The sequence below is a fragment of the Maylandia zebra genome, linkage group LG15 (assembly GCF_041146795.1).
Source record: "Maylandia zebra isolate NMK-2024a linkage group LG15, Mzebra_GT3a, whole genome shotgun sequence".
Lineage (NCBI taxonomy): Eukaryota > Metazoa > Chordata > Actinopteri > Cichliformes > Cichlidae > Maylandia > Maylandia zebra.
The window spans coordinates 42,346,532-42,371,396 of record NC_135181.1 but is presented as its reverse complement, the minus strand read 5'-3'; the positions used below and the strand labels follow the sequence as shown (position 1 = coordinate 42,371,396).

Genomic DNA, 24,865 nt, shown 5'->3' with positions numbered 1-24,865 from the left:
CATGTATGTAAGCATTGAGCCAAATTTAGTAATGCCAACATATTAAAAGAACAATATTTGTCTCTCATATATAATACATCTATATATACACTGTCACAGATACTGGTCTTTGAGTGAAGGTATAAGGTGATAGGAAATATAAATAACTTCCAATTTTACAAGCCTCGCACTTCTGGCCTTAGCGGTCTTTGAGTACGCGGCCCTTGTGGACTGTTAAGGCTGCGTACTCTAAGGCTGCAGACCCTGAACTGAGATATAGCCAGTGTTCCTGCAGCTTCCTGAGTCAGGGTCAATAATCATAATGTTCAGCCTGAACAGATCTGCAGCTGAAAAAAACCTTCCCTGTTTTACAGTTTCGATGGAAACTGAGCAGCTTATCCCGCACACATTTAAACAAGTTTTCTGCACTGTCACAGTAAAATAATTGCTACTGATAATATCAATAAAGATGAGGTAGAGCCAGGTGGAGGCGTAGAAAGTTTTATTAAACGTGTAAAATCAACTGTTAAAAAGTTTTTAAATAAAGCAGAAAAAGAAGGAAACTCATCATTAATCATTATCATATCAACATTTACACTATAAAGATTATGAGGCTTTTATTTTGTTAACAGTGACTCAGGCTGTGATGTCACATGTGACATCACATGGTGGCGGCGGCGTCCTCACAGCGTGGTGAACTGGCTCAGAGCTTCTCTCAGCTTATCTGCGATCTGACCAATCAGAGAGCAGATAGGAGACGACATCACAGACCTAAACACGCAACCAGACTCCGCCCACCCCGCCTCCCGCCTGGCGCTCACCTGCTGGTAGAAGGTGACCTGCTGCTCCAGGTAAAGCTGCATCACTCGGTTGTAGTCGTAGATACGGTTGCTATGGAAATGGTTCATCTCAGCTGGAGGAGAGCAGACAGCGGCGAGTTACCCTTGGACATTTTTTTATTTATTACACATACAAACATTAACTTTATACTATTGTGGTATCATTTTATTTACTTTATTATTTAGTTCTTAGATCAGTCGTTCTTGGATTTTTATTTTGGTGGAATTGACATGAACCCAACATTATCATCTCTTCATACACATGTGGTATGTAGGTGGTGGCTGCAGCTCAGGTGGCACAGCAGGTCAGCCACTAATCAGAAGGTCGGTGGTTCGATCCCAGGCTGCCTCCTGGCTGCATGTCAAATATCCTTGGGCAAGATACTAACCCTATGTTTGCCTACTGCTGGTGGTCAGAGGGCCCGGTAGCGCCTGTGTCCGGCAGCCTCGCCTCTGTCAGTGCGCCCCAGGGTGGCTGTGGCTACAATGTAGCTTGCCATCACCTGTGTGTGGATAGGTGGATGACTGAATGTAGTGTAAAGCGCTTTGGGGTCCTTAGGGACTGAATAAAGCACTATACAAATGACATTTACCTTTTTTTTTTTTTTTTTTTTACATGTGAAACAGAAACAGCTGAAACTATGGCCGGTGATGAGGTAACGCGATGACATCATGAAAAGGCAGCAGGTGACTAAAGCTGAGTGTCTGACGAGACGAGCTGAGCAGGAAACACCCTCACAGGGTTTGTACATGTGACCGTCTACTCTGCTGTCAGACAGAGCAAGACAGTTTTATTTTGAAGGGTTGCATGAAGTCCCTGAATGATCCTGTGATGCTAAAGGTCAGCTGTGTGTCTCTGTCTCCTGAGTGACCGCGGCCCCTTCTCCTTCTTCTGAAGCTCCTCCAGATGTGATGTGTCCTGATGGGGATCTTGGTCTTCGGCTCAGGCCAAAGATTAAAGTTGGGGCTCTGAGTGGGTGGTGGTAACGCCCATTCTGGTCTCCTGCAGCATGTTCCTCAGCAGGATCGTCGTGGTTCTCTCTGAGTTTCTCCTCACTCCTGTTGTCCACACTTGGAGACACTGTGATAACTTTCACTCTTCTCCTCAGGTCTGAAGTGATTTATAAAGTGTCTTTGGATTTGGGACGCTGCTTTCTCAGATCAAACCCTCACAGATGTGTTTATACCAACTGTAAACTGGAGAAATTCCTTGGTTTGGTCTTAATTTAACATCTTTGAGTGTTACAGAGTGAACACAGGTCATTGCACAGCAGGTCCAAGCTGTGAGTCAATGACAAGCTCAGTTCTTCAGGAGGACAAACTGACTGTGGTCATGTTTGTCTCTCTGAAATTATTCTGTCATTGTTTGTAAACAGATTTATGCTTTTTAAATAAAACAAGCATGTTCAGAAACACTGCGCAGAAAATCCATCGCTCTGCTAAAAGCATGACAGCTTTAAATTTCACCAGGGGCTGATAACTTTATCAAAGAGATTACTTTGACCTTTGGGTTTGCTGGGATTTTTGGGTGGTGTGTGTGTGTGTGTCTGTGTGTGCTGTTACCCTGCAGGGCGTAGCTCATGCAGCTGAGCCGCTGGTTCATGCACTTCCTGTCGCTGTTGTTCATTTTTCCTGCAGAAACCAAACGATCACCTTCCTTCACTTTATCTGCAGCAGCCTGAAACACAAACACACACACACACACAGGTGAGACCACGCCCTCCTCAGCACATCTGCAGCACATCTGGAGCCTCAGCAATTAATGTTGCTCTGACAGCGATTGAATAAAAACCTCCAAAATAAAAGCCTCAGTTTCCAGCTTCAGTCTGTTTTATTGTCTCATGTTTTCAGACATTCTCTGTGTGCACCTGCAGTTATGTGTAGCAGTACTGTGTGTAGTATAGTCACTACACACAGTAGTTCTGCTGTACCTTGTGTACAGCGATGATGTCTGGAAAACATGCCAGCAACCCTTTGTACTCGCTGTTAGTCTCCAACAGGAAGTGGAGGTCCTTCTGAGGCTGGAAACATCAACACAACAAAGAATGCAGTAAGAGAATAAACAAATATTATTGTAAGACTGAGAAAACACAGTATACTGTGTATTTATACATAGGTGTGTGTGTTTTTACCTGCTGGGCGACGACCTCAGCAATCTCCTCGTAGGTTTTTCCAGCAGCCGTCAGAGCGTCGGTCAACGTCGCCTCGCCTGCATCGCAGACACTTAAAAGTCTGTACTTATACCACATAATAGATGTTTACTGGATATTTACGTATTTCACAATGGAAACCAGCTTTAAGGAAAATGGTTCAGAAAGAACACACTGAGCTCAGAGTCCCTGAATGCACCGCGGGAGAGCTTCAAGTCCTCCGAGAATGTAAACAAAACCGTTGGTTAGTCAATAAAGTTGTTCCTGTTTAAGTGTTGCTGGAGTCCCTGCATTGTGATTATCTTTCCATCCACCCTCCCTCCTTCCATCCACCCTCCTTCCATCCTCCCTCTCTTCCTCCCTCCTTTCTTCTATACTTCCATCCTCCCTCTTTCTATCTTTCCATCCTTCCTCAGTCCTTCCACCCTCCCTCCTTCTTTCCTACCTACTTCTATCCTTCCATCCTCCTTCCTTTCATCCTTCCTCTCTTCCTCCCTCCTTTCTTCTATACTTCCATCCTCCCTCTTTCTATCTTTCTATCCTTCCTCAGTCCTTCCACCGTCAATCCTTCATTCCTACCTACTTCTATCCTACCCTCCTCCCTCCTTCCATCCTCCCTCCTTCTATCCTACCCTCCTCCCTCCTTCCATCCTCCCTCCTTCTATCCTACCCTCCTCCCTCCTTCTATCCTACCCTCCTCCCTCCTTCCATCCTTCTATCTTCCATCCTCCCTCCTCCACCCTCCACCCCCACACTCCTCCCTCGCTCACCTGGATATTTGCTGGTGATGAATACAGTTGACAGGTTTCTGAAGGCTTGGCCGATGCGCTCATACTCTTTAGGAAGCGCTGGTTAAAAACAGATGAACACATTACCACCCAATCACAGCTGTAAGTATTCTGTGTACATGTACACGGAATAACTTTAAATGTATGCACTGACGTCCGGTGCAGCGTTTCCAGTGCGCGTGCCCGACGTTCAGCAGCTCTCTGATGCCGTCATCCATGGACTTTGTAAAGCGGCTGTAGTGTTCACACCTCTGTTCACTGCACACACACTCAGAGGTCACACAAAGGTAAAAAGCCACAGGTAAAAACATGTGAAACTGAGCTGCTGTTTGATGGAAGAACAGTGAAAGTACATTTATAATAAGGAACAGTAATGGGCCCAGTACACCGCCCTGTGGACTCCCAGTGAGCTACAGCTAAAAAAGGGATTGACGCCTGATGACTGGTCATGTGACATTTGACAGACACAAGTTAGACAACCCTAATGAGCGAACCAATCAGAGGTAGCCTGACAGACCAAACCCAGGGTATAGGCCTTTACAAGCAGACTGAGTGACTTACACCTGGATGACATCGAGCTCTGCAGCTTCAGGTTCAACCAAACTGAACATCATTGGACCCACCGTCTCGTCTTTCTCTGCCTTCCTCTTCCCCGCCTTCCACTCCTGAAACAACAACAAACAGCCTTAGCCAATCAGCAAGCAGCATCAGATATCATCACACCTGACTGGCTCAAACATAATCTCCATAAAAGACCATACAAACATTTATAACCTATGGGTGGGGTCTGTTCTGTACCTGAAGCCTTCTGGTTTGTTTGTAGTCTTTCATTTGTTTGTGAGTAAACAAAAAGTACATCCCAGAGGCTTAGACAGCAGGTTCTCAGGTTTTCATTCATTCATTCATTTATTTATTCATTTTCAGGCACAACAAATACCTATATTGAACATAAAATACACAAAACAAAAAACAAAAATTGCCTGAAAAAGGAGTGGGACGAAGAAAACTTATTAAATCCCACCCCTATACTCACTCATCAACAAAAAAAACAATAAACTTCCCGCAGCTACGCCCATCATTGCATACAGACCCATCAACAGCTCTAAGCGGCAGCTCGCAACCAACAATTAGAGCCTTCATAACTGAATACAGAATATATAAATTATAAATTGCATTACCACAGGTAACAGGTAGTAATAACTACAAGTAACAAACACACACACACAAACACACATACATATACATACATATATATCTACACACACAAGTACATATATGTACATACATACGCACACTTTATTTATTTATTTTATTTTTTATTTTGGAATCCATACCAGCAATGGTAAGAGAACAGACATTACAGAGCACACTAAAACCCATCATTGAGTACCTGAAAGATGTAAAGCAGGAGGTGGAGCTTCACCTACCTTCTCATCTCTGTGGGTGAGGAAGAGCTGAAAGACTTCACTCTGAGAGACGATGGGGTGCCGACACATCCGAGTCATCCAGGCCTGCAGACCCTCCATCCTCATCCTAATGAAGTCATCATCAAACCTGCCTACAAGCACGGGTGAGACTGGTAAGGTCAAAGGTGTTTGCTGGGTCATACAGGGTAGCTATGGCGATGGCTCACCTGTCACCTGTTTGTCAGGCAGTGAGGGGATGGGCAGTATGGACCCAAACTTCTCCAGCAGACGCTCATACAGCCAATCAAAGTGCTTGTAGCGATGATTGACAGGGCTGTTGGTTGTCTGGAGGAAGAGGGAGAAGTCAGAGATTGATACCCAGTGATACTGCAAGTACTACTAAGTACTACAGAGTAAGTAAAGTAAGTAAGTAAAATTTTATTTATATAGCACCTTTCAAGATAAAAATCACAAAGTGCTTCACAGAAGCTAAAACCTAAAAATAAAAATCAACCAAAAGCAAGTTTTAAAAAAAAGTGCTACTAAGCTCACATTGGGCGTTATCTGGTACTCGATGAAGCTCTTCAGTCCGTACATTTTGGACTCTTTCTTTGGATCAGCAATCACACAGTCCAGAGGAGACGTCGGGTACAGCCAGACGGGACCTACTTCTCCCATCTGATCGGACGAGGACCAAGAGCCAATCAGAGCAATCAACACCACACATCATTAACCAAGAGAAAAATGTTGGACTCACGTAGACAGGAAGCCTCTCTCTGCTGTCAGCCGGAGGTCGGGCTAACATAAAGACTTCTGGACTCGGACCTTTGGAGAACGAGAACCTAAAGACAAGAAGGCATCACTGTCTTCTACTCGTTTCTACTGATTTCTACTGACATCTACCGAATTATACTGACATCTACTCATTTCTACTGATTTCTACTGACATCTACCAAATTCTGCCAACTTCCACTGACATCTGCTTCCATTAATTTTTAATAATATCTAACAACTACCAACATTCACTCCCTTCCACTGAAATCTACTAGGGTTTACCATCACTACTGACATCTACTGACATCTACTGAACTCAACTGATGTTTAGTAAGCTCTACTGTCTTCTACAGGAATCTACCAACTGCTAACCACTGTGACTGACATCTAATGACTCCTACCAGTGTTTACTTTGCTCTATGGACCGACATCTACTGGACTCTACTTTTAGCTCTACTGTGAGTCGTCTGTTATATTTGCATATTTCAGAAACATATGTACTTATTGAGGGAGATCTTAACACTGGGTCCATGGGCGCTTCGTCCTGAGGCTCCGGCCTCCCCTTCCGGTTGGTTGTTGTCATGGTAACTGCTCACCGACTGGTCATCCCATTCGTCGTCCCACTCGCCGTCATCATCCTGAACAGCTGATAGGGACACTGCTCGACATTCCTGATGTAAAACCTTTTTCCTCACAGTAACACACTATACTTGAAAATGAGCTGAAACAAGCGTATGTTACCGTGCTGTGTGGGATTGTATCCTCGACTGTCCCATCCCTGTGTGTGACTGACAAAAGCCCCGCCCCCCGAGCTCAGGTCGCCGCCTCCTCCAACACCACCAGTGTTTCTGATCTGAAACATGACAACATCTTTAACAAACAGATGTTCCTGCAGACGATACAGACTTTACTGTAGCCATCAGAGCAGGGTGCTACCAATATGGTCGCAAATGCAACCAAATTTTTCAATTGTGCGACTAAAAAAAATCTTGGGTCACACCAGTTTGACCAATTGTTCGAGTACGAACAAAAAAAAGCCTCGGCAACTCTGAAGATCTCCGTGTGGTCAACAACAGACACGCATTATGCCCCTATCGTGGTCTGAACCAATCAGAGATAGTCAGGGGTTTGAAAGTGCAGACGGACAGAGAGGTGAGTAGCTTGAATAAAGCGGTATCGATTAATTAAATCCTGATTGAAATATAAATGTATTCTGGAGCTGAAAGCCGACAGCTCACTGACTCTGATGTGTCGGCGGGTCCGTGCTTTGTGTTTACATCTTTTTTGAGCTAGATTCTGAGGTGCAGGTTTTGTCTCTCTCTAACCAAAATTCGCTGAACCAGCAGCAAAAGAAGATCCAAACTATGCTTCACATTTGATAAATGTCATCATTAATTCCCTCTTACGTTTGCTGTTTTGCTTCCACCACGATAAAGTCACACTTCATGCACAGCTCTCTCTCTCTGTCTGTACTTTAAGTACAGTTTCCCATCTAAAAGTCTCTCCTTTCTGCATTATTCATTCACTTATTGCCCACCAGTCTACCGTTGTTTACAGCGCTGTCGGCCACTCTTTTTTTTTTTTTTTTAAACTTAAATGACCTTGGACAAGAAAGCTTAATTTCTGCTGTTCAATACTGATCTTAGAAATATGGTATCTAACCAGATTCTTACTATCTTAATGACCTTGTAGTACCATATCACCCTATTAGAGCACTTCGCTCTTGCTCTGCAGGCCTACTTGTTGTTCCTAGAGTATTTAAAAGTAGAATGGGAGGCAGAGCCTTCAGTTTTCAGGCCCCTCTTCTGTGGAACCAGCTTCCAGTTTGGATTCAGGAGACAGACACTGTCTCTACTTTTAAGATTAGGCTTCAAACTTTCCTTTTTGCTAAAGCATATAGTTAGGGCTGGACCAGGTGACCCTGGATCCTCCCTTAGTTATGCTGCAATAGATGTAGGCTGCCGGGGATTCCCATGATGCATTGAGTTTTTCCTTTCAAGTCACCTTTCTCACTCACTATGTATTAACAGACCTCTCTGCACTGAATCATATCTGTTATTAACCTCTGTCTCTCTTCCACAGCATGTCTTTATCCTGTCTTCCTTCTCTCACCCCAACTCGTCGCAGCAGATGGCCCCGCCCCTCCCTGAGCCTTGTTCTGCCGGAGGTTTCTTCCTGTTAAAAGGGAGTTTTTCCTTCCCACTGTCGCCAAAGTGCTTGCTCATATGATTGTTGGGTTTTTCTCTGTATCTATAATTGTACGATCTACTGTACAATATAAAGCGCCTTGAGGCGACTGTTGTTGTGATTTGGTGCTATATAAATAAAACTGAATTGAATTGAATAAGAAAAGATGAAAAGAACTATTGATACATGTTTTGTTAAGGCCTGATCCGTCTGAAATTCATAGCCAGTGCTCTGAAATGGAGCCATCAATCTTTGAACGCTGAAAAAGCACACAGTGTATCCAGAAAACACATTATATGCTGCAATAAATGCACTGCCCAAGTGTCCCCTCTCCCCACTGCCTTTCAGCAGCAGGCAGCAGCAAACAGGTCGTCAGAGGAGCCGATGTGATGATTAGGTTTAACATTGCCTACAATATTACCAAAGAGTGCCGAAGCACTTCAAGCACAAGCACTTTTTCACTAACTTATCTTTCTGGTAGAACTGTGCTCCAAATAAAGAACTTTGTGTTGACAAGATTGTTAGTTAATTGTTTACAAATCAATATTGTCTGTATGGACAGCAATTTCCGCCCCCAAAAAAGTGCACATGTAAAACTGCGGTGTTAAGTGATGCGGTTGAAAAATTTGGGTGCGCCTAACTTTTGTGCTGGTGCGCCTAAGAAAAAAAGTCAGGCACACCAGTGCAACCGTGGCAAAAAGTTATTCTAGAGCGCTGCAGAGGTTACACTGTGTGGTCCAGTGGTCTCCATGGTGGGTTTATCACTCTGTGCTGTGATTTTCAGTATCTCTGTGAAGTGTTTGTGCCTTTGTGAACTTGAAATCAAATAAAGATGAAATATCCTCGGTTTTAGTCTCTGTCGGTTTGGTAAAATAAATGATTGCAGTTTGCCCAATGAAGCCCTGATGGACGTATTTATTGATGTTTGGACGTCTATCAGCCTGTGAGTCAGCTGCTTGTTTTCACTGAAATACTGATTTTCTGGCCTCTGTTCTGGAATCTCACTGAAACTGAGCTGAATTCAAACAAGCAGTCAAATAATAATAAAAACTAAACTCAAAGGTAAGTGTTGGACAGAGTGTGTGACACTGATGAAGGTGAAATTCGCTGATCTGTGCCTCTTTGTGTTGACACGACATGAAATAATGTCACAGCGCTCACCTGTAAATATCCCTCAGGTACAAGGCCGGTTTGTCCGCTGGAGTTCTGGGCCTGGATCCAGCCTCCACCCACAGTCTGAAGAACAGGGACACGTGAGGGGGTGGAGCCGTGTTTCCTTTGCAGTGTGTGCAGTGTAAACACCTGTGTTTACCTGGTCTGTCACAGTGATGGTCTCCCCCTCTCTCACCGACAGCTCGTTGTTTCCTGGCTCCGCTGTGAAGTCGTACAGAACCAGAGCCTGGAGAGCGCACACACACATGCACACACACGCACACACACACAAACACACACGCACAAACACACATGCACACAAGCATGCACACAAGCATGCACACACACACACACACACAAACACACGCACGCGTGCGCGCACACACACACGCACACACACGCACAGAGCTCAGACTGGTACAAACTAAAGTTTAGGGGCAGTCAGAGGAACCAGCTCTGGTTTGGGCTCAGAGGAAACGTCTGGATGTCAGTGAAACTACAAACTCTCGAACCTGACTTCCTGTTGGACCACAGTACTTCCTGACATCCACATATCAGGAACTTCCAGGCTTTCTGGGTTTTTCTTTCCAGAGAAGCTCACACAGAGACATTTCCATGTGCAGCGATGAAACGTCGTCTCCTGCCTCCACACGTTTATTCATGAACACAAATATGATTTCTGCTTGTCGCATTGACAAACACGTCTGCAGAGCCGAACAGTCACAAAATAATTTGAAGTTATATTTGAGTTCAGGACTAACGCTGATGCAGGAGCGCTACGTCGTTGCAAGTCAGTCATATAAAAGTTTACTCTGTGGAGACTGTCACAAACTCTCTCACTGATTAGAGTAATTGTGATTGTTATATTACAACTTCTTTCTACTTACAGTAGAAATGATCATGTGAGTTTTCCATTGCCACGCCCCCACCTGAGGACAACGACGGTCCCCATCACCCTCAGGTCTGTTTCACTCCAACACACCATCACTTCCTGCAGCACCACCCACGCCCACAGCTCAGTCTCTGCCCCAAGCGTGATGGTGGAGGCTGCAGACCTGCCACCACGTCTCCCTCATTGTTAAACTGTTACCATGGTTTCATCCCTCGCATCACTGATCCCCGATCAGGACGCCGTCCTTCAGTGAAACCATCAGAGTAAACATGAGATGTCTGATTGATTTATTCATCCAGGCTCTCATTCCCACCACACCAGCAAAGGTGCAACAGACACAACAGGTAACGAGACATCAAGTACAAACAAGTACAGATGTGTCAATTTGATTATTCCTGGAAACACCAGCAGCACATTTGAAATCCTGATTTTGTCCGATTCCCAGGGCGATCATTTGGATGATGCTGTGAATGCGAAGGCCGTGTTGGTTGTTACACATATAAACACGAAGGTAAGAGGAAAGCAGGCCAAGCAGGGCTTCATAGACAAGTACCAGCCAATGGGAACATCCGCAGCAACACGCAGAGAACAGTGAGCCACGTGATTTCCACAGCCAGTAATAAACCTGAAGCGTGGACAACATCCAGGTGTTTGGGTGATGGGCAGGTACATTCATATCATGAAGCGCTTAGAGTCAAGTTTAAAAACAATCTGAGGTCTTTATGAGCTTCAGCTCTCCGTCTGCAGCACAGCTGATATCTCACACCCAGGCATGCCAGCGTTATTTTAAATAAATCAATAAGCGATGAGTTCTCTGACTGTCAGACAGTAGCGGTTTTAGATACGGGCGACACGGGCGGTTGCCCGGGACGGCATCACGGGCATCAGCAAAAAATAAAAAATAAAAAAAATTGCTCGTACTCGTGCTGCCCCGACATCAGCTAGCGCATATTGGGAATGGTACAGGGACCGATCGGTTTTCTATCGCCCATTTGCTGGGAGTAAGGGCGCCCTCCGTTAGCGAGGTGCGCCTGCTGCTTGCGGCGCAGAGAGGAGAGGGCGGCGCGACGCAGCGGGGGATTCACTGGCTGGCTGGAGCAGCATCTAATAACCAACTCGCAATAAAACAAAATAAAAACAAAACAACAAACACGAAAACACCAGACATCATGATACAGACTTATAATTTGCACCGATGTTTTTTCAAAATTCTATACGCGAAAAGTGAGCGCGAGCCCTCGGTGCACCTGCTCGCTGCTGAAGTCAAAGTAAACTTTATTGTCATCTCCGCTACATACAGTCCAGTATATAGAGAGACGAGACGACGAGGCTCCAGTTACAGCAGTGCAAGTAAACAAACAATAAATATAAGAAGAGTAAGACAATAAATATACACTTTAGGACTCGGGGTAAAGGGATCAATAACAATTTAAAATTTATAATTTACAGTTTGATGATTTAAAGTCTCACACACAACCCGTCGAAAGGGGAGGAAGACCTGCTACTTCCAAATAGAGCACATTTCATTCATAATGTTGTAAATTATGTATTCATGATTTGAATCCTGGATTGTGCGAAATCTCAGAAATAAACCTTAGACAAAGTGAATCTGTGAACTAAGGTGTAGGTCTGTTAGATCATGTTGTGGTGATCCTCGATATGGGGGATTTGTGTTCATACCGGAGTGCAAAATTAAAACCAATGTAAGGTGGACAAGAAAAGTTCAAAGCCATCAGGAGCTCAGTTTAGAAAAAATAAAAAAGAAGAGGAGGAGAAACGAGCAACAGATGCAGGTAAGCAGATGTGTGATTGGATAATGGCAGGTCATCCTGAAACAATCAGAATCAGAATACTTTATTAATCCCTAAGGAAATTATGTGGATTACAGTTGCTCCAAGAAGAAATGGTAAAAATACTAAACTCCAAACAGTACATTATGTTACAGGTTTTAATATTAATTGTCAATTGTTGATTTGTCCTGTTCTCATTGTATGACGAATTATGATGACTGTTTGGTAGCCGTTTGCATACAATGCATACTCTCTCTCTCTCTTCATATGTGTGTTTCTCTGGCAAAATTCAGTATGTTTCGACAACAGTTTTATCGTAATGTATAATCCTTAATATGTTTTTTGTGTATGTGGGGGGGCGCCAGAGGGAGCGTTCGCCCGGGGCGCCAAACAGGCTAGGACCGCCACTGGTGTCAGAGGACTGTGCTGTGGGAAACAGGAGACCTCCTCACACTGACAATCTCTGAGTTCGTCCTCACAATCTAAAGTTTCTGATATATCGCCTGCAGACCTCACTGATCATCGCAGGGATCAATAACTCTCATCGATCTCTCCTCAGCAGCAGGTCTGTGACTTTTGACCCTCCTCTGAGCTTCTCCGACAACTTTTAAACGTGGGCTGGTGTTCCCGCACATGCGCAGCAACAGCCTGTGCGTTCCTATTTTCCCAACTGGATGTTGGCAGTTCTCCCCACGGCTGTACAAGCCGTGCCTGCCGCTCTTCCCTCCCCCCTTGTCTCCCCCCTGTCTCCCCTGTGTCCCCCTCCTCTCCTCGTGCCGCTCGCTGCACCTGTCTGCTGACACCTGCCGTGTCTCAGGTGTGTCCCCGCCGTTCTGTTGCTCCCCGAATCCGGTTCGGTTCAGCGCGCTGATTGGAGCCAGCCGCGGGGTCAGAGGTCACCGCAGATAGGTACGCGTGCAGGCGATGGTCTTACCTGAGCAGCCATGGTGACGTCACAGGAGTAGGTTCGATCCCGGTTCTTGCCGTCAGCTCGCGGACCGACCTGAGCCCCGCTGCGTCAAGGTAGGGAGCGCGAGGACGGCACTTCCGCTGTGGCGCTTCACAATTAAAGCACCGCAGTAGCTCTAGGGCAAACAAACCTATAAAACGACACCTTTAGTGACGACACTTTAGTGACGTCTAAAGAAGCTGTGAACACAGGCAAGTTGAATTCATATAATAAAATACAGGAATGCGTTAAATAAATCACACAGATTCACTTAGTTTTATTAATTTTTATTTTGAAAGTCCGCTTCCGTTAGTTTATTTTTGTGCTCTGAAACCTTGACCACATATGACGTCATACGCGGAAGGGCTATTCCACTGGGCGTCTCCTGAAAACTCTCCAGTTACACGCTGTAAAAATACTGCAGTTGAAAATACTATTGAAGCACATTAAAATACTCCAAAATACACAGACGAACACTACAAAATACAAAATGCTAAAATATTACGAAATACTTGTTAAAATACTGCTATTAAATGCATTAAAACACTACAAAATACACTAAGATCATTAGGATCAGTGTGCAGAGTGTAAAATATGAACTTTAACTGTAAATTTAATAACACAGTAAACAGTAGTTTTTTATAAAAAGTAAAAGTACAGATAGGGGGCGTGGTTATGGCGCTGAACTAGGCACACGTATTTTTGTGAGCTCCTGGCGATATTTTAGTAAGTTCCTGAAAACTGTCCTTTAACTGCGTGAACAGTGATAACTATTGCTTGTAACGAGTTATTATCGTATATCCGCGACATTATGCCGGCTAAGAAAGCACAAAATAAATCTAAGGCACACTCTTCTCTGAGTGAGGAAGACGACGTCTCTGATGCTAGCAGTCAAGCTAACTCTGCAGGTGATGCTAGCCCTGGGAGTCTCCTGGACGTGAGTACTGGAATGGCCCATAACATGGATGTTATTCAAATACTCGACGGAATCAGAAATGACTTTTCCACAAAACTTGATGTGGTCCTGTCAGCGATCCAAGATGTTAAAAGAGACGTGCAGGACTTTTCGGTGCGCATGGATGGGGCAGAGATGCGCATTAGCAGCGTGGAGGACGCCATTAACTCAGAGAAAGGCAAGATAGATGCGCTAGTTAAACAAGTGGCTCTCCTCACGAACAAACTCGAGGACCTCGAAAATCGCTCTCGTCGTTCCAACCTACGACTAGTTAATGTGCCGGAGAAAATAGAAGGACATGACGCGGTGGCTTTCCTAGAGAAGTGGCTCCCCGAAGCGCTGGGACCAGCAACATTCCCGAGACAACCTCTCATCGAAAGAGCTCACCGGTTGCCCGGCCGGACGCAACCCAACCGACCACCCTCACCGAGAGTCCTCATCGTGAAGTTTTTAAGCTTCCAAGACAAGGTTCGGGTGATGCGGGCGGCTATGGCCAAAGGGAAAGTTATCTGCGGGGGTCAAGAGGTCATGTTCTTCCCGGATCTTTCTACAGATCTCCACCGACGGAGGAGGGGCTTCGACCGGGTGAAACAGCAGCTCAGGGCGATGAACGTACGTTACGGATTAATTTACCCGGCGAAGCTACGAGTGTCATCTGGTGGACATACGCATGTCTTTGAGACCCCAGCAGATGCGGAAAAGTTCATCCGAGGTTTGCAGAATACAGAGGACTAGCAGAATATCTGACGGGGACTGCCGAATCCTTCACTATCTGCCCATAACAACTGTAGTTTGAAATTGTTGGATTTAATGGTCAATATCGCTCATCCTTACTGTTGAATTTTTTGGGGAGAGTATTTTTCTTTTTTGTATTTACTTTGGTTGACCGTTCCTTCGTTCTCCTCAGTTGTATTGGGCATTTTATTTATCCCTTATAGATAACTAGCCACGCCCACTTGTTGATTGGGCTTTCATTTGTGTCTTGGAGTACTGGTTGTTCGACATACAGTCGGCTCTCCGGGATGAGAGTTATGCTACAAGAAAGTTTGTAATGATCATTGTATACATACTTGTTCATGTAGGATATACATTTTCGTCAGGAGACGCAATTGTCCAGGTGGTTTGGTTTTGTTTGACCATGTCAGCTCGGTTTGGTCTAGCTGCTCCCTTGTTTACATTGGATCAGCGTGTGCACTTAACTGCAGGGGGAGGGCGGGGTAGGGCGAGGGGCTGTCCGGTTCAGGTTGACAGCTAAGGGGGTTCATTTATGGCAGATTTTGTGTTATTTCTTTGTGTTTTTGTATTTTTCACAACGTGTTGCTTTTTACTGGTTTACTCCCACCACAACAGTTAGAGATACTGAAAGGTTTACCAACAACCAAATGAAGATACTATGTTGCACAATCTGTTGTATTAATAAGAATAGATGACTTCATATAAGACTTTTAAATTTACTTCTTGGAATGTGAGAGGAATGGTAAAAGTGGTTAAACTAAAACAGGTTATTACCAGGCTTAAACAACTTGAGTCATCAATAGCGTTTATCCAAGAGACCCATTTACTCAGAGAGGATCTGGTGAAAGTACGTAGGAGATGGCCAGGCAAAGTGCTAGCATCCTGTTGCCCTTCGCACGCGAGAGGGGTTATGGTGTTAATTCATAATTCAGTGCCTTTCCAAGTAAATAACACTATTTATGATAAAGCTGGCAGATTTTTGGTGGTTCAAGGAACTCTCTTGAAAGAGAATTTCAATTTAGTTAATGTTTATGGCCCTAATGATGATAACCCTTCATTTTTTGAGAATTTATTTCTATTGATAGCTACCCTTCCTGGTAGGATAATATTGGCAGGTGACTTAAATTGTACTCTGGACCCGAAGCTTGACCGCTCATCAGGGATAGACACTTCACACTCTCAAACAAGAAAAAAAATACAACAATATTTGAAAGATCTGAATTTCTGTGATCCATGGAGAATTCAAAACCCCAATAAAAGGGAATTCTCATGCTATTCAGCAGTATTTAAATCCCACTCCCGAATAGATTATTTTTTAATCTCCTCATCTTTGCTACCCAATATAACTAAGTGTATATATGACAGCATTGTGTTGTCAGATCATGCCCCAACCTCACTATTTTATGAGGTAGAACAAGTGAATAGCCACTCAAACAAGTGGCGCTTGCACCCTAAATGGATACATGATTCTGACTTTATGAAATTTGTAGGAGAACACATTGATCTCTACTTCTCAATTAATACAATTCAAACAACTGCAGCCGTAAGGTGGGAAGCTTTTAAGGCATATATTAGAGGACAAATGATAAGTTTCACCAGTTCTAAATTTAACAAATTCAAACAGACAATGAACGAATTAGACAATAAAATTAGAGAATTAGAGAGAGAAGTTAACATAGATGATTCAACACAGAAAAAACAGGAGTTATTGACCCTTAAAGCTAAATACGAGGAGCTGTCTATGCTTAAAGCTGAAGATGGTTTAATAAGATTGAAACAGACGTTTTATGATCAGGGTGAAAAGCCGGGTAGACTACTAGCTTGGCAGATAAAGAAACTTGAATCTGACAGAGCCATTAATATAATTAGGAACGATCAAGGGGAATTATCTACAGATCCCACAGAAATTAATAACACCTTTGTCTCGTATTATAAAACCCTATATAAATCTGACAGCCCACTGGACCTGGTAAGCCAAAGTGCTTTCTTGGATAGATTGATCTTTCCCTGTATTTCTGAGGTTGTGAAAAATGAATTGGAGAGAGAAATAAATTTCAATGACGTTTCTGATGCAATTACGAACATGAGAGGTGGTAAGGCTTCGGGTCCTGATGGGCTTCCGATAGATATTTACAAGCTATTTAAAGCAAAATTAATTCCCCCATTATTAGATGTTTATTTGGAATCCTATGAAACAGGTCGCCTCCCTGCTACATTTCGTAGTGCCCTGATCACTCTCATTCTAAAACCGAGCAAAGCGCCAGCCGAAAGTGGTTCTTACAGACCCATATCGCTGTTAAATTCTGACTCCAAAATCATAGCTAAGGCTTTGGCTATGAGGCTGGAGAGGGCTCTTCCAGCCATTATACACGGAGATCAAAATGGTTTCGTTCAAAATCGCCAGGGGTTCCACAATGTGAGGAGAGTTCTCAATATAATCCACGAATGTGAAGAATTACCTGATACTGCAATACTATCACTCGACGCGGAGAAGGCGTTCGATCGAGTTGAATGGCCCTATCTAATTGAGGTGCTTAAGCGTTTTGGATTTGGTGATCACTTCCGCCGATGGATTGAAATTTTACTTGCTGATTCGGTTGCAATGGTATCTACCAATAATCTCATCTCTAGTCCTTTTGAGCTATCTCGAGGCACCAGGCAAGGGTCTCCGATTTCACCTCTGCTTTTTGTACTAGCCATGGAACCTTTAGCGATAGCAATTAGATCACATCCCTCGATCCATGGTATTAAAATCGGGGAGATGCTACACAAAATTGCAATGTACGCTGACGATACTGTTGTGTTTCTATCACACCTTGCAGAATCAATACCATCTCTCCTGAAGCTATTTGATCAATTTAGCAGTTTCTCTGGGTTCAAAATGAACGAAGAAAAATCATCCATTATGTTTTTAAATATGAACGAGAGGTTGAAACCAGTTGTATCCCACCCATTTGTGAATGCCGCAGAGGGATTTAAATATTTAGGCATCAGAGTAACCCCAACGATAAGCAATCTTAGTTCAGCCAATTATGAGCCCCTGGTGGTAGGGTTGTCGGATGAGATCACTAGATTAATATCATTGCCTCTTTCTTTACTGGGAAGAATAAACATAGTAAAGATGACTATATTACCTAAATTCCTATATATCTTTCAGTCAATTCCGCTGGCCCCTCCTCCTTCTTTTTTTTCCAAGACCAGAAAGCTTCTTTCTAATTTCATCTGGAACAATAGGAAGCCAAGACTCAGACTCTCCCTCTTGTATTTACCATATGATAGGGGAGGACTACAGTTTCCAAATTTAAAATGGTACTATTGGGCTGCTCAGCTGAGGACCACTATGTTTTGGTTTTCAAACGATATTTCCCTTCCCTGGTTAGCAACTGAAAGAATGTCCTCAAAGGGTCTGTCGTTAAATAGCTATTTATACTCAGCACCCTTTAAAACTTTAAAGAAAATTACTACTAATCCCTTTGTAAAAAACACTGTTGTTGTTTGGCATGAAGTACAAAAAATGTTGAATGAATCTTCTGGGTTGTCCTGTTTCTCCCCAATTTGGGGTAATGAACTCTTTGCCCCGGCTAAGAATGACATGGGCTTTAAAGCTTGGCTGAACAAGGGCATTGCGAAACTACAGGACGTATATGAGGAATATTCTCTAATGTCATTCAGTGAATTAAGGGCAAAGTTTGATTTACCGCAGAAACACTTTTTTAAGTATCTGCAACTTAGAAGTTTTATTCTGGCACACTTAAACAATTCAGTGCACCAACCCTCACTCTCCATCCTAGAAACTCATGTTACAAAAAACTGTTTTGGTAAAAGACTGGTGTCCCAGTTTTATAGCCTGTTAGTTGAACACCATAAGGATAACTCTGATAGTAAAAGACGGGAGTGGATTAATGACTTACAAGAAGATATTTCATATACTGAATGGGGTAAAATATGTTCAAAAACACACACTCAGACCATTAACACTCGTTTGAGAATGATACAATTTAATTGGATAATGCGAACATACATATCCCCTGTACAATTAAATAAATTTGATCCTAATATAATTGATCTATGCTATAAGTGTAATAGGCATCAGGGTACACTATATCACTGCCTGTGGAAATGTGAAGAGATCCAAAAATTTTGGAGCTCTGTGTTAAAATATATCTCTCAGATCACAACTTCTCCTGTACCGCTTTGCCCTAAGTTATGCATTTTTAGGCTTGTATCCAGATGACTACTCTGTCTTGTGAGGAAAGAAAAATGGTCGATCTTTGTTTGCTACAGGCCAAACGCTGTATCGCCTTATGCTGGAAGAATGTTGGTTGCCCCTCTTTTAACCACTGGTTAAATAACTTAACATCGAGTTTAGCTCTTGAGAAACTGACCTATATTGTTAGAAAGAAGGCTTCTGAATTTTACAACATCTGGAAGATATTTTTGGATCTACTGAGGAGTGGGGATGTGGGGGGGGGGGCGGGCGGTGAGTGAATAAGACAACTAGATAATGAATAATGTCTGACTTGCTGTTGGGAATATACTATGTAACCTATATTATGATTTATTTTTTTATTTTTGTTTATTTATTTATTTTTATTTATTTTTTATTTATTTTTATTTTTTTTAATTGTATTTATTCGTATGGTTTAATTTAATTTATTTAACTATGCATTTATTTGGAACCCTTTAGGATTAACACTTCAATTATCGTTATTACTATTACTATTATTATTATTATTATTAGTGTTGTTACTATTATTATTATTATTTTAATGACTGCCATACGTTCATTTTATGTTGGTGTTGATACTGTTGAAAAAACAAATAAACATACGTTTAAAAAAAAAAAAAAAAAAAAAAAAAAAGTACAGATAATAACTGTAGAAACACAAAAATAAACAGTGCGTCATAAAACTGTATGATTGTTGTTACAGTGAAACACACATGTGGAGACTCGGGCTTCACTCTGTCTGCTGTGTGTGGTCTCTGGGGGGCTGGGTGGGCTTGCCCTTCCCCAGCCAAACTACAGCTACACCCACAGGTTGGAGTAAACGCTCCTGAAATCTTAAAGTTTGTGTGTTTTCTGGAAAACAAAGACGTGTTGTTGATTCGGAAACAATTTCTTTGCTCTGGTCGATAAACGTTCGTCCTCTCTCGCCAAATGTTAAAGCATGTTGTTGCACACAGGTGGGGATGCTCACATAGGAGGAAGTAGAACTACAATCAGGAACTCCAGAAAACCAACCTTCACACTAAAACAGGAAGTAACCAAAAGACTAAACACACAGAGACACCAACACTGACCCAGGGAGGAGAGTGAACAGAGACAGGAGAAGTAACCTGTAAGCAGGAAGCAGCGCTCTAAGAGTGTCCCTGAAACAAATGAGTCACATTAGAAACAGGTAAACAAAGAGCAGCGCAGCAGGAAGATGAAAGTGAGTCAGCGTCATGTTGATGAATCCAGGGTCCTGCACATTTTTAAACCTCACAGCTGGAACTCAGAATGACTGCAATGATGTCAGTCATGTATAGGGTCACACTTCATGTTTCTAGACTCTATCAAACCTTTAAAATGCTGTTGGACATCTTTAATGACAGAATCTCAGTAATGTTTCAGCGTAAAATGTAACCAGATTACAATCAAACTGTCTCTAAGTCCATGTAGTTTAAGTCTTACGGTGTGTTCACACCGAATGCGATAGAGGTGGCCAGAGCGTCAGGTTTACATGTAAAGTCAATGGAAAAAGCGCGATGATGAAATTGGGAAGCAGATTTGTATCGCGAAAACGCGTGAAACGGGCGTCAGTGTACCGCGTCTGCCGCGTTTGGCTCGCGAATAAAACCACACGCGTCAGTTTTTGTGTTGCATTTGTGCATACGCGCGTTTCGCGTCTACCGCTCGAGTTGGAAAGATCTGAACTCAAGCGTCAAATCACGCCACGACAACCAATCAGGAGCCTGCTGACGTGGCTCTGACCAAAGGGGAAATGGTCCAAGGGGCAGATCCAGCCAAAGCCCTTCATTCTTCATTCAGTATGGAGGAAAAGCTCATCACTGCCGTGGACCCTAGCAATCAGTCGTTTTCTGATGAGGCAGCAGCTCTCCAGGGCAGAAACAATGCTGTTATTTTTCTCCTCCTTCTCCCTGAGGCTCTTCCACTCCAAGCTGGGTCCTTTTTATTCCTGTCTCTCTGTAAAAAGTTAAATGTTATATATTTATGTTTAATGTTTTTGTTAGTGAATTTATATATTTTTTCCAATAAACATTTGTAATGACTAATGTCTCAGTTCTACTACACAGCAAATATTGGCACCCGACTTGACACAAGTAGAATTTATTTCATATTACACTAATAACAAAATATACCAATACAGTGGGATGCAAAAGTTTGGGCAACCTTGTGAAAAGTAATTATTTTCCTGTACAAATCGTTGGTTGTTACAATAAAAATTGTCAGTTAAATATATCATACAGGAGACACACACAGTGATATTTGAGAAGTGAAATGCAGTTCACTGGATTTACAGAAAGTGTTCAATAACTCTTTAAACTAAATCAAGAAGGTGCATAAATTGGCAACACAAAAAAAGAGAAATGAAATGAATATTTAGTGTATATCAATGTGTGTGTCTCCTATATGATATATGCAAGTGACATTTTTTACTGTAACAGCGATTCATACAGGAAAATAATGACTATTAATAAGGTTGCCCAAACGGTTGCATCACACTGTATATAGGAACATAGTGAAGACAAGTTATTTAAGAGAGTAAAGAGAGGTCAGTTTATTTTGGAGTAGAGCTGCATTTATTAAGAAAAATTAAAAAAGACAGGAACACTCTTTAGAGGTTTGTGGGTGGCTCTTAAAAGAGCCGTTGTGGGGAAGTCACTCAGACTTCAAACAGGCTACTCCTTTGGTTGCCAAGACACAGCTCCCTCCGCCGAGAAGTGGGCCATGAACTTCTCCCTCACCAGGACAGCCTCTCTGGAGGAGTTGTTTGCTGCTACATGACCCAGGCCTTGCAACGGCTCCACCACAGCAGGTGCCACACCCCTCACAGCAGGTGCCACACCCCTCACAGCAGGTGCCCCTCTCTCATCCAAACAGCGCAGAAAATTGTGGAGAACACAAGTTGCCTTCACGCATTTCTCCGCAATTTCAGGACGGAGCTCCATGGAGCGCAGATACAACCTCTACTGTGATGGAGAGAGGGAAGTTCCAGCGCTCCTGGAATCCCTCTGCAATGGACCGCCAGTCTGCAGTTGAAGGCACAGCCATGAAATCATCCACTAGACAGTCCCAGATGGCCGTCGCTACCTGGGAGATGATCTGGCTCACCGTGGACACACCAACTCGAAAACTGAATGCGATGGTCCTGAAGGTAGGGCTGTTTGATATAACGATATATATCGGATGACGATATAAAAACGTCTATCGTTTCATTTTACGCTGTCGTTTGTTTCGTGTTGTTGCAAAATAAACTGTTTACGACAATATTTTCTCATGGTTCTGATGGTCCCTGTAGTGGTTATATTCATTTCTTAAAGTTCTCTCTTTCTCTTATATTTAATATAACCGCACTACAGACGGACAAGCGCCTGTTTTTGTGCGTTGTCTTTAGCAACAACAACGGTAACACCATCGCGTGTCCGCTTGTTTATGTTCCACATAAACCTTTCACAATAAAGCTCAAGATCCTGTTGAGACTTTTCAAAATAAACTGAATCACATGAAAGAGCAGATTATTTACGGATGAGAAGTAAAAAGAGCCGCCAGGTGCTAAAAAATAAACCTTAGACTCAAACGTTAGAACAGGCTTTTCCCCGCAGCACGCTGTGTAATAAATACTCACAAAAAAAACGGCGGCCGTTACAACTTATGTCTAAAATGTATTGTTTCATGCATCGGTTAAAACACTCGACTCCAGCTACACGACGCGCAGCTGGAAACACTTCACGCAAGTCGAGCTGCCCGAGATTCACAGAATTGACAGAAAATGTTACATTTTTGTGATTTATATCGTTATCGGACGATAGATGTCTTATATCGGGATATGAGATTTTGGTCATATCGCACAGCCCTACCTGAAGGAGTCCCCGGTGGCAAGGAACCTGGACAAAATTGTTTAAAATTAGTATTATGTGTACTGCAGTTACAAATGCATTATTCCAATTCCAAAACACTTTTGTGATTCAGATTTAAATTACAAAGCATAAATCTTACATAAAACCTTTTGTAATTATAAGGATAATTACATAATGTATATTAGATATAATCTAAAACAGTCTGCAGGGATTATATACAAATATTCAACTATCCCAGAATTAAACCAGGTCTAAATAAAAGAAAGGAGTGAGTGTCACAACAAAGATTAACCCTGTGGTCCTCGTACGACAGTTTGATATCAGCAAACACCGAGAGCATACACTGATAGACACCACAGCCATGCTATCATTGCAAACACTGATAACAGCATAAATCGAATTAAATCGGGACTTGATGAGACCTTTCGAGTATCACTAGAAATATTATACACAGTCGTCTCCGTACCACAGTTTGCTTTCAGTAAACACCAACAGCATGCACTGTTATCATAGCACATCCATGTTACCAGTGTATAAACGGATGGTTTAGCATATATTAGCACAGGTATCAATAAAGGACTACTGTATTAAACACTTTTACTAACCTCAGGCAGACGGACAGGCGCTCTGCAGGTGGGATTGAGCGCCTGTAATTGGTGTCTAGGCGGGCGATGCTGGGACTGACGCGGGACAGCAGGTCCTCAAACTGGGCGAGGGGAAGATATCGCTGAAATAAACGTCATCCAGGCGCAGCTCCTGGAGCAAGTGGTGAAACTCACCAAACTGCTCATGCGTCTGGAGGACCTGATGGACCCAGGTACGGCGAGGACGTCCTTAACGCCGCTGCTCTGCTCTCCACAGTAAATAGAGAAGGGAGACTCTCTCTTCAAACGCTAGCTCGACAGCTGCCATGTAGCAAAGATACCGTCCGGCACAACTTCCTCCCACATCCCTCCCACATTTCCGGTTCACGCGCGTATTTTGACACACGATGAATTCGCGTTGGACACGCGTCGAGGTGCGAATGTGCACACGTCAAATTAGGGGCGTCTGGGCCGTTTTCGCTCGCGTCTATCGTGTTCGGTGTAAACACACCGTTACAGACACAAGATAAACCAGATAACTCTGCACTGAGCTCCATCTGAAGGTTTAAGACAAGTTCAAATACGATAAAGCACAGAGGTAGCAAAAACAAGTCAGATGTCATGAAAATCAAAAACATGTCTCAATAATGAAACGAGCTGTTACACCGGAGACTCATACTGAGTCATGTCAGTGATTACTTCAGCTGTTTCCTGGAATACAGCTCCTTCCTGGAGGACTGAACGGGTGGAGGCTAGGATGGAGGAGCTCTCTGACATCCGGTGCTGATGGTCCCATCAGGGTAAAGGACGCCAGCTGACCTCAGTCAGGTGGGCTGTGTTAACAATGCTGGTTTCAGACAGTGTTCCCGGGCACATTTGGTAAGCAGCACAATCATGCTGATGAGGAATGCAGTGTGGTCCACAGGTGTCCAATAAAGGAGTGCAGCCTCGTCCCACACACACACACTCTGGTGTGACGCACTGCAGACCATGGCGAAGTCTTTGTGTTGTTTATGAAGTACTCCACAGTCTTTTAAAACCTCTGCCATCTTTACCTCTAAACATCTTTACATCTTTACCCCTAACCCTACCCTAACTTATTACCAGCTGAACCGTCTTGCTTTTTCAGACATTTTTACCTTGTGCCAACTTTATTGGGACCTGCAGCAAGCATCAAATTTAGTTTAAACATTTGTTATTTCTGTTCTGTAGTGAATTGTAGTGAATCTTGCCTCATGTGACTGAAAGTCTTTAAATATTTCACATTGAAAGAACTTTTGTGGTTGTAACAGTCTTGTTTCCTCTGGGTTAAAAAATGATTCTGACTATGAAAGCTCAGCCACCGGGATCAGTCAGTTGTGTTGCCGATCGCGGACTAATAGTGATATCACACGATTCCTGCAGTAGAAGGAATTGATCGATAGATAGATAGATAGATAGATAGATAGATAGATAGATAGATAGATAGATAGATAGATAGATAGATAGATAGATAGATAGATATAGACGTCAAACCTGAGTCAGCCAGCAGGGGGCAATGCTGTCCAACTCTTCAGCATCATCATCAGCTTTTACAGAAACACAAACATCAGAGACTGCAGAC

The 24,865-nt window shown here is 43.1% G+C and overlaps 1 protein-coding gene across 3 annotated transcripts; it reads right to left on the bottom strand.

Annotated features, from left to right (window-relative positions):
* Positions 1-464: 464 nt before the first annotated feature.
* On the bottom strand, positions 465-13,008 carry LOC101465854 (sorting nexin-9). Of its 3 annotated transcripts, XM_012916154.3 has the most exons (17): positions 12,892-13,008; positions 9,436-9,522; positions 9,285-9,359; positions 6,678-6,789; positions 6,438-6,594; positions 5,920-6,004; positions 5,715-5,840; positions 5,390-5,507; positions 5,184-5,314; positions 4,318-4,421; positions 3,911-4,014; positions 3,739-3,816; positions 2,951-3,027; positions 2,750-2,839; positions 2,382-2,496; positions 801-892; positions 465-710 (listed from the first exon to the last, which is right to left on the bottom strand). In XM_012916154.3, the coding sequence occupies exons 1-17, from the start codon at positions 12,901-12,903 to the stop codon at positions 663-665; spliced, it is 1,611 nt and encodes a 536-aa protein (XP_012771608.1). In that variant the 5' UTR covers positions 12,904-13,008; the 3' UTR covers positions 465-662. The 3 variants fall into 3 exon arrangements, with proteins under 3 accessions (XP_012771608.1, XP_076730636.1, XP_014268979.2); XM_076874521.1 differs by lacking the exon at positions 12,892-13,008 and having other exon boundaries at positions 9,436-12,695; XM_014413493.3 differs by lacking the exon at positions 12,892-13,008 and having other exon boundaries at positions 6,438-6,582; positions 9,436-12,695.
* Between the last annotated feature and the right edge of the window lie 11,857 nt (positions 13,009-24,865).

What these genes read in the sequence shown, in the direction of transcription:
- LOC101465854 (XM_076874521.1), bottom strand. Translation starts at nt 9,543, where the DNA reads ATGTGTGTGTGCGCTCTCCAGGCTCTGGTTCTGTACGACTTCACAGCG. An exon ending in TACCTGAGGGATATTTACAG is followed by an intron (nt 6,790 to 9,284) that starts GTGAGCGCTGTG and finishes GTCATGTTTCAG; the next exon opens with ATCAGAAACACTGGTGGTGT. An exon ending in ATACAATCCCACACAGCACG is followed by an intron (nt 6,595 to 6,677) that starts GTAACATACGCT and finishes AATGTCGAGCAG; the next exon opens with TGTCCCTATCAGCTGTTCAG.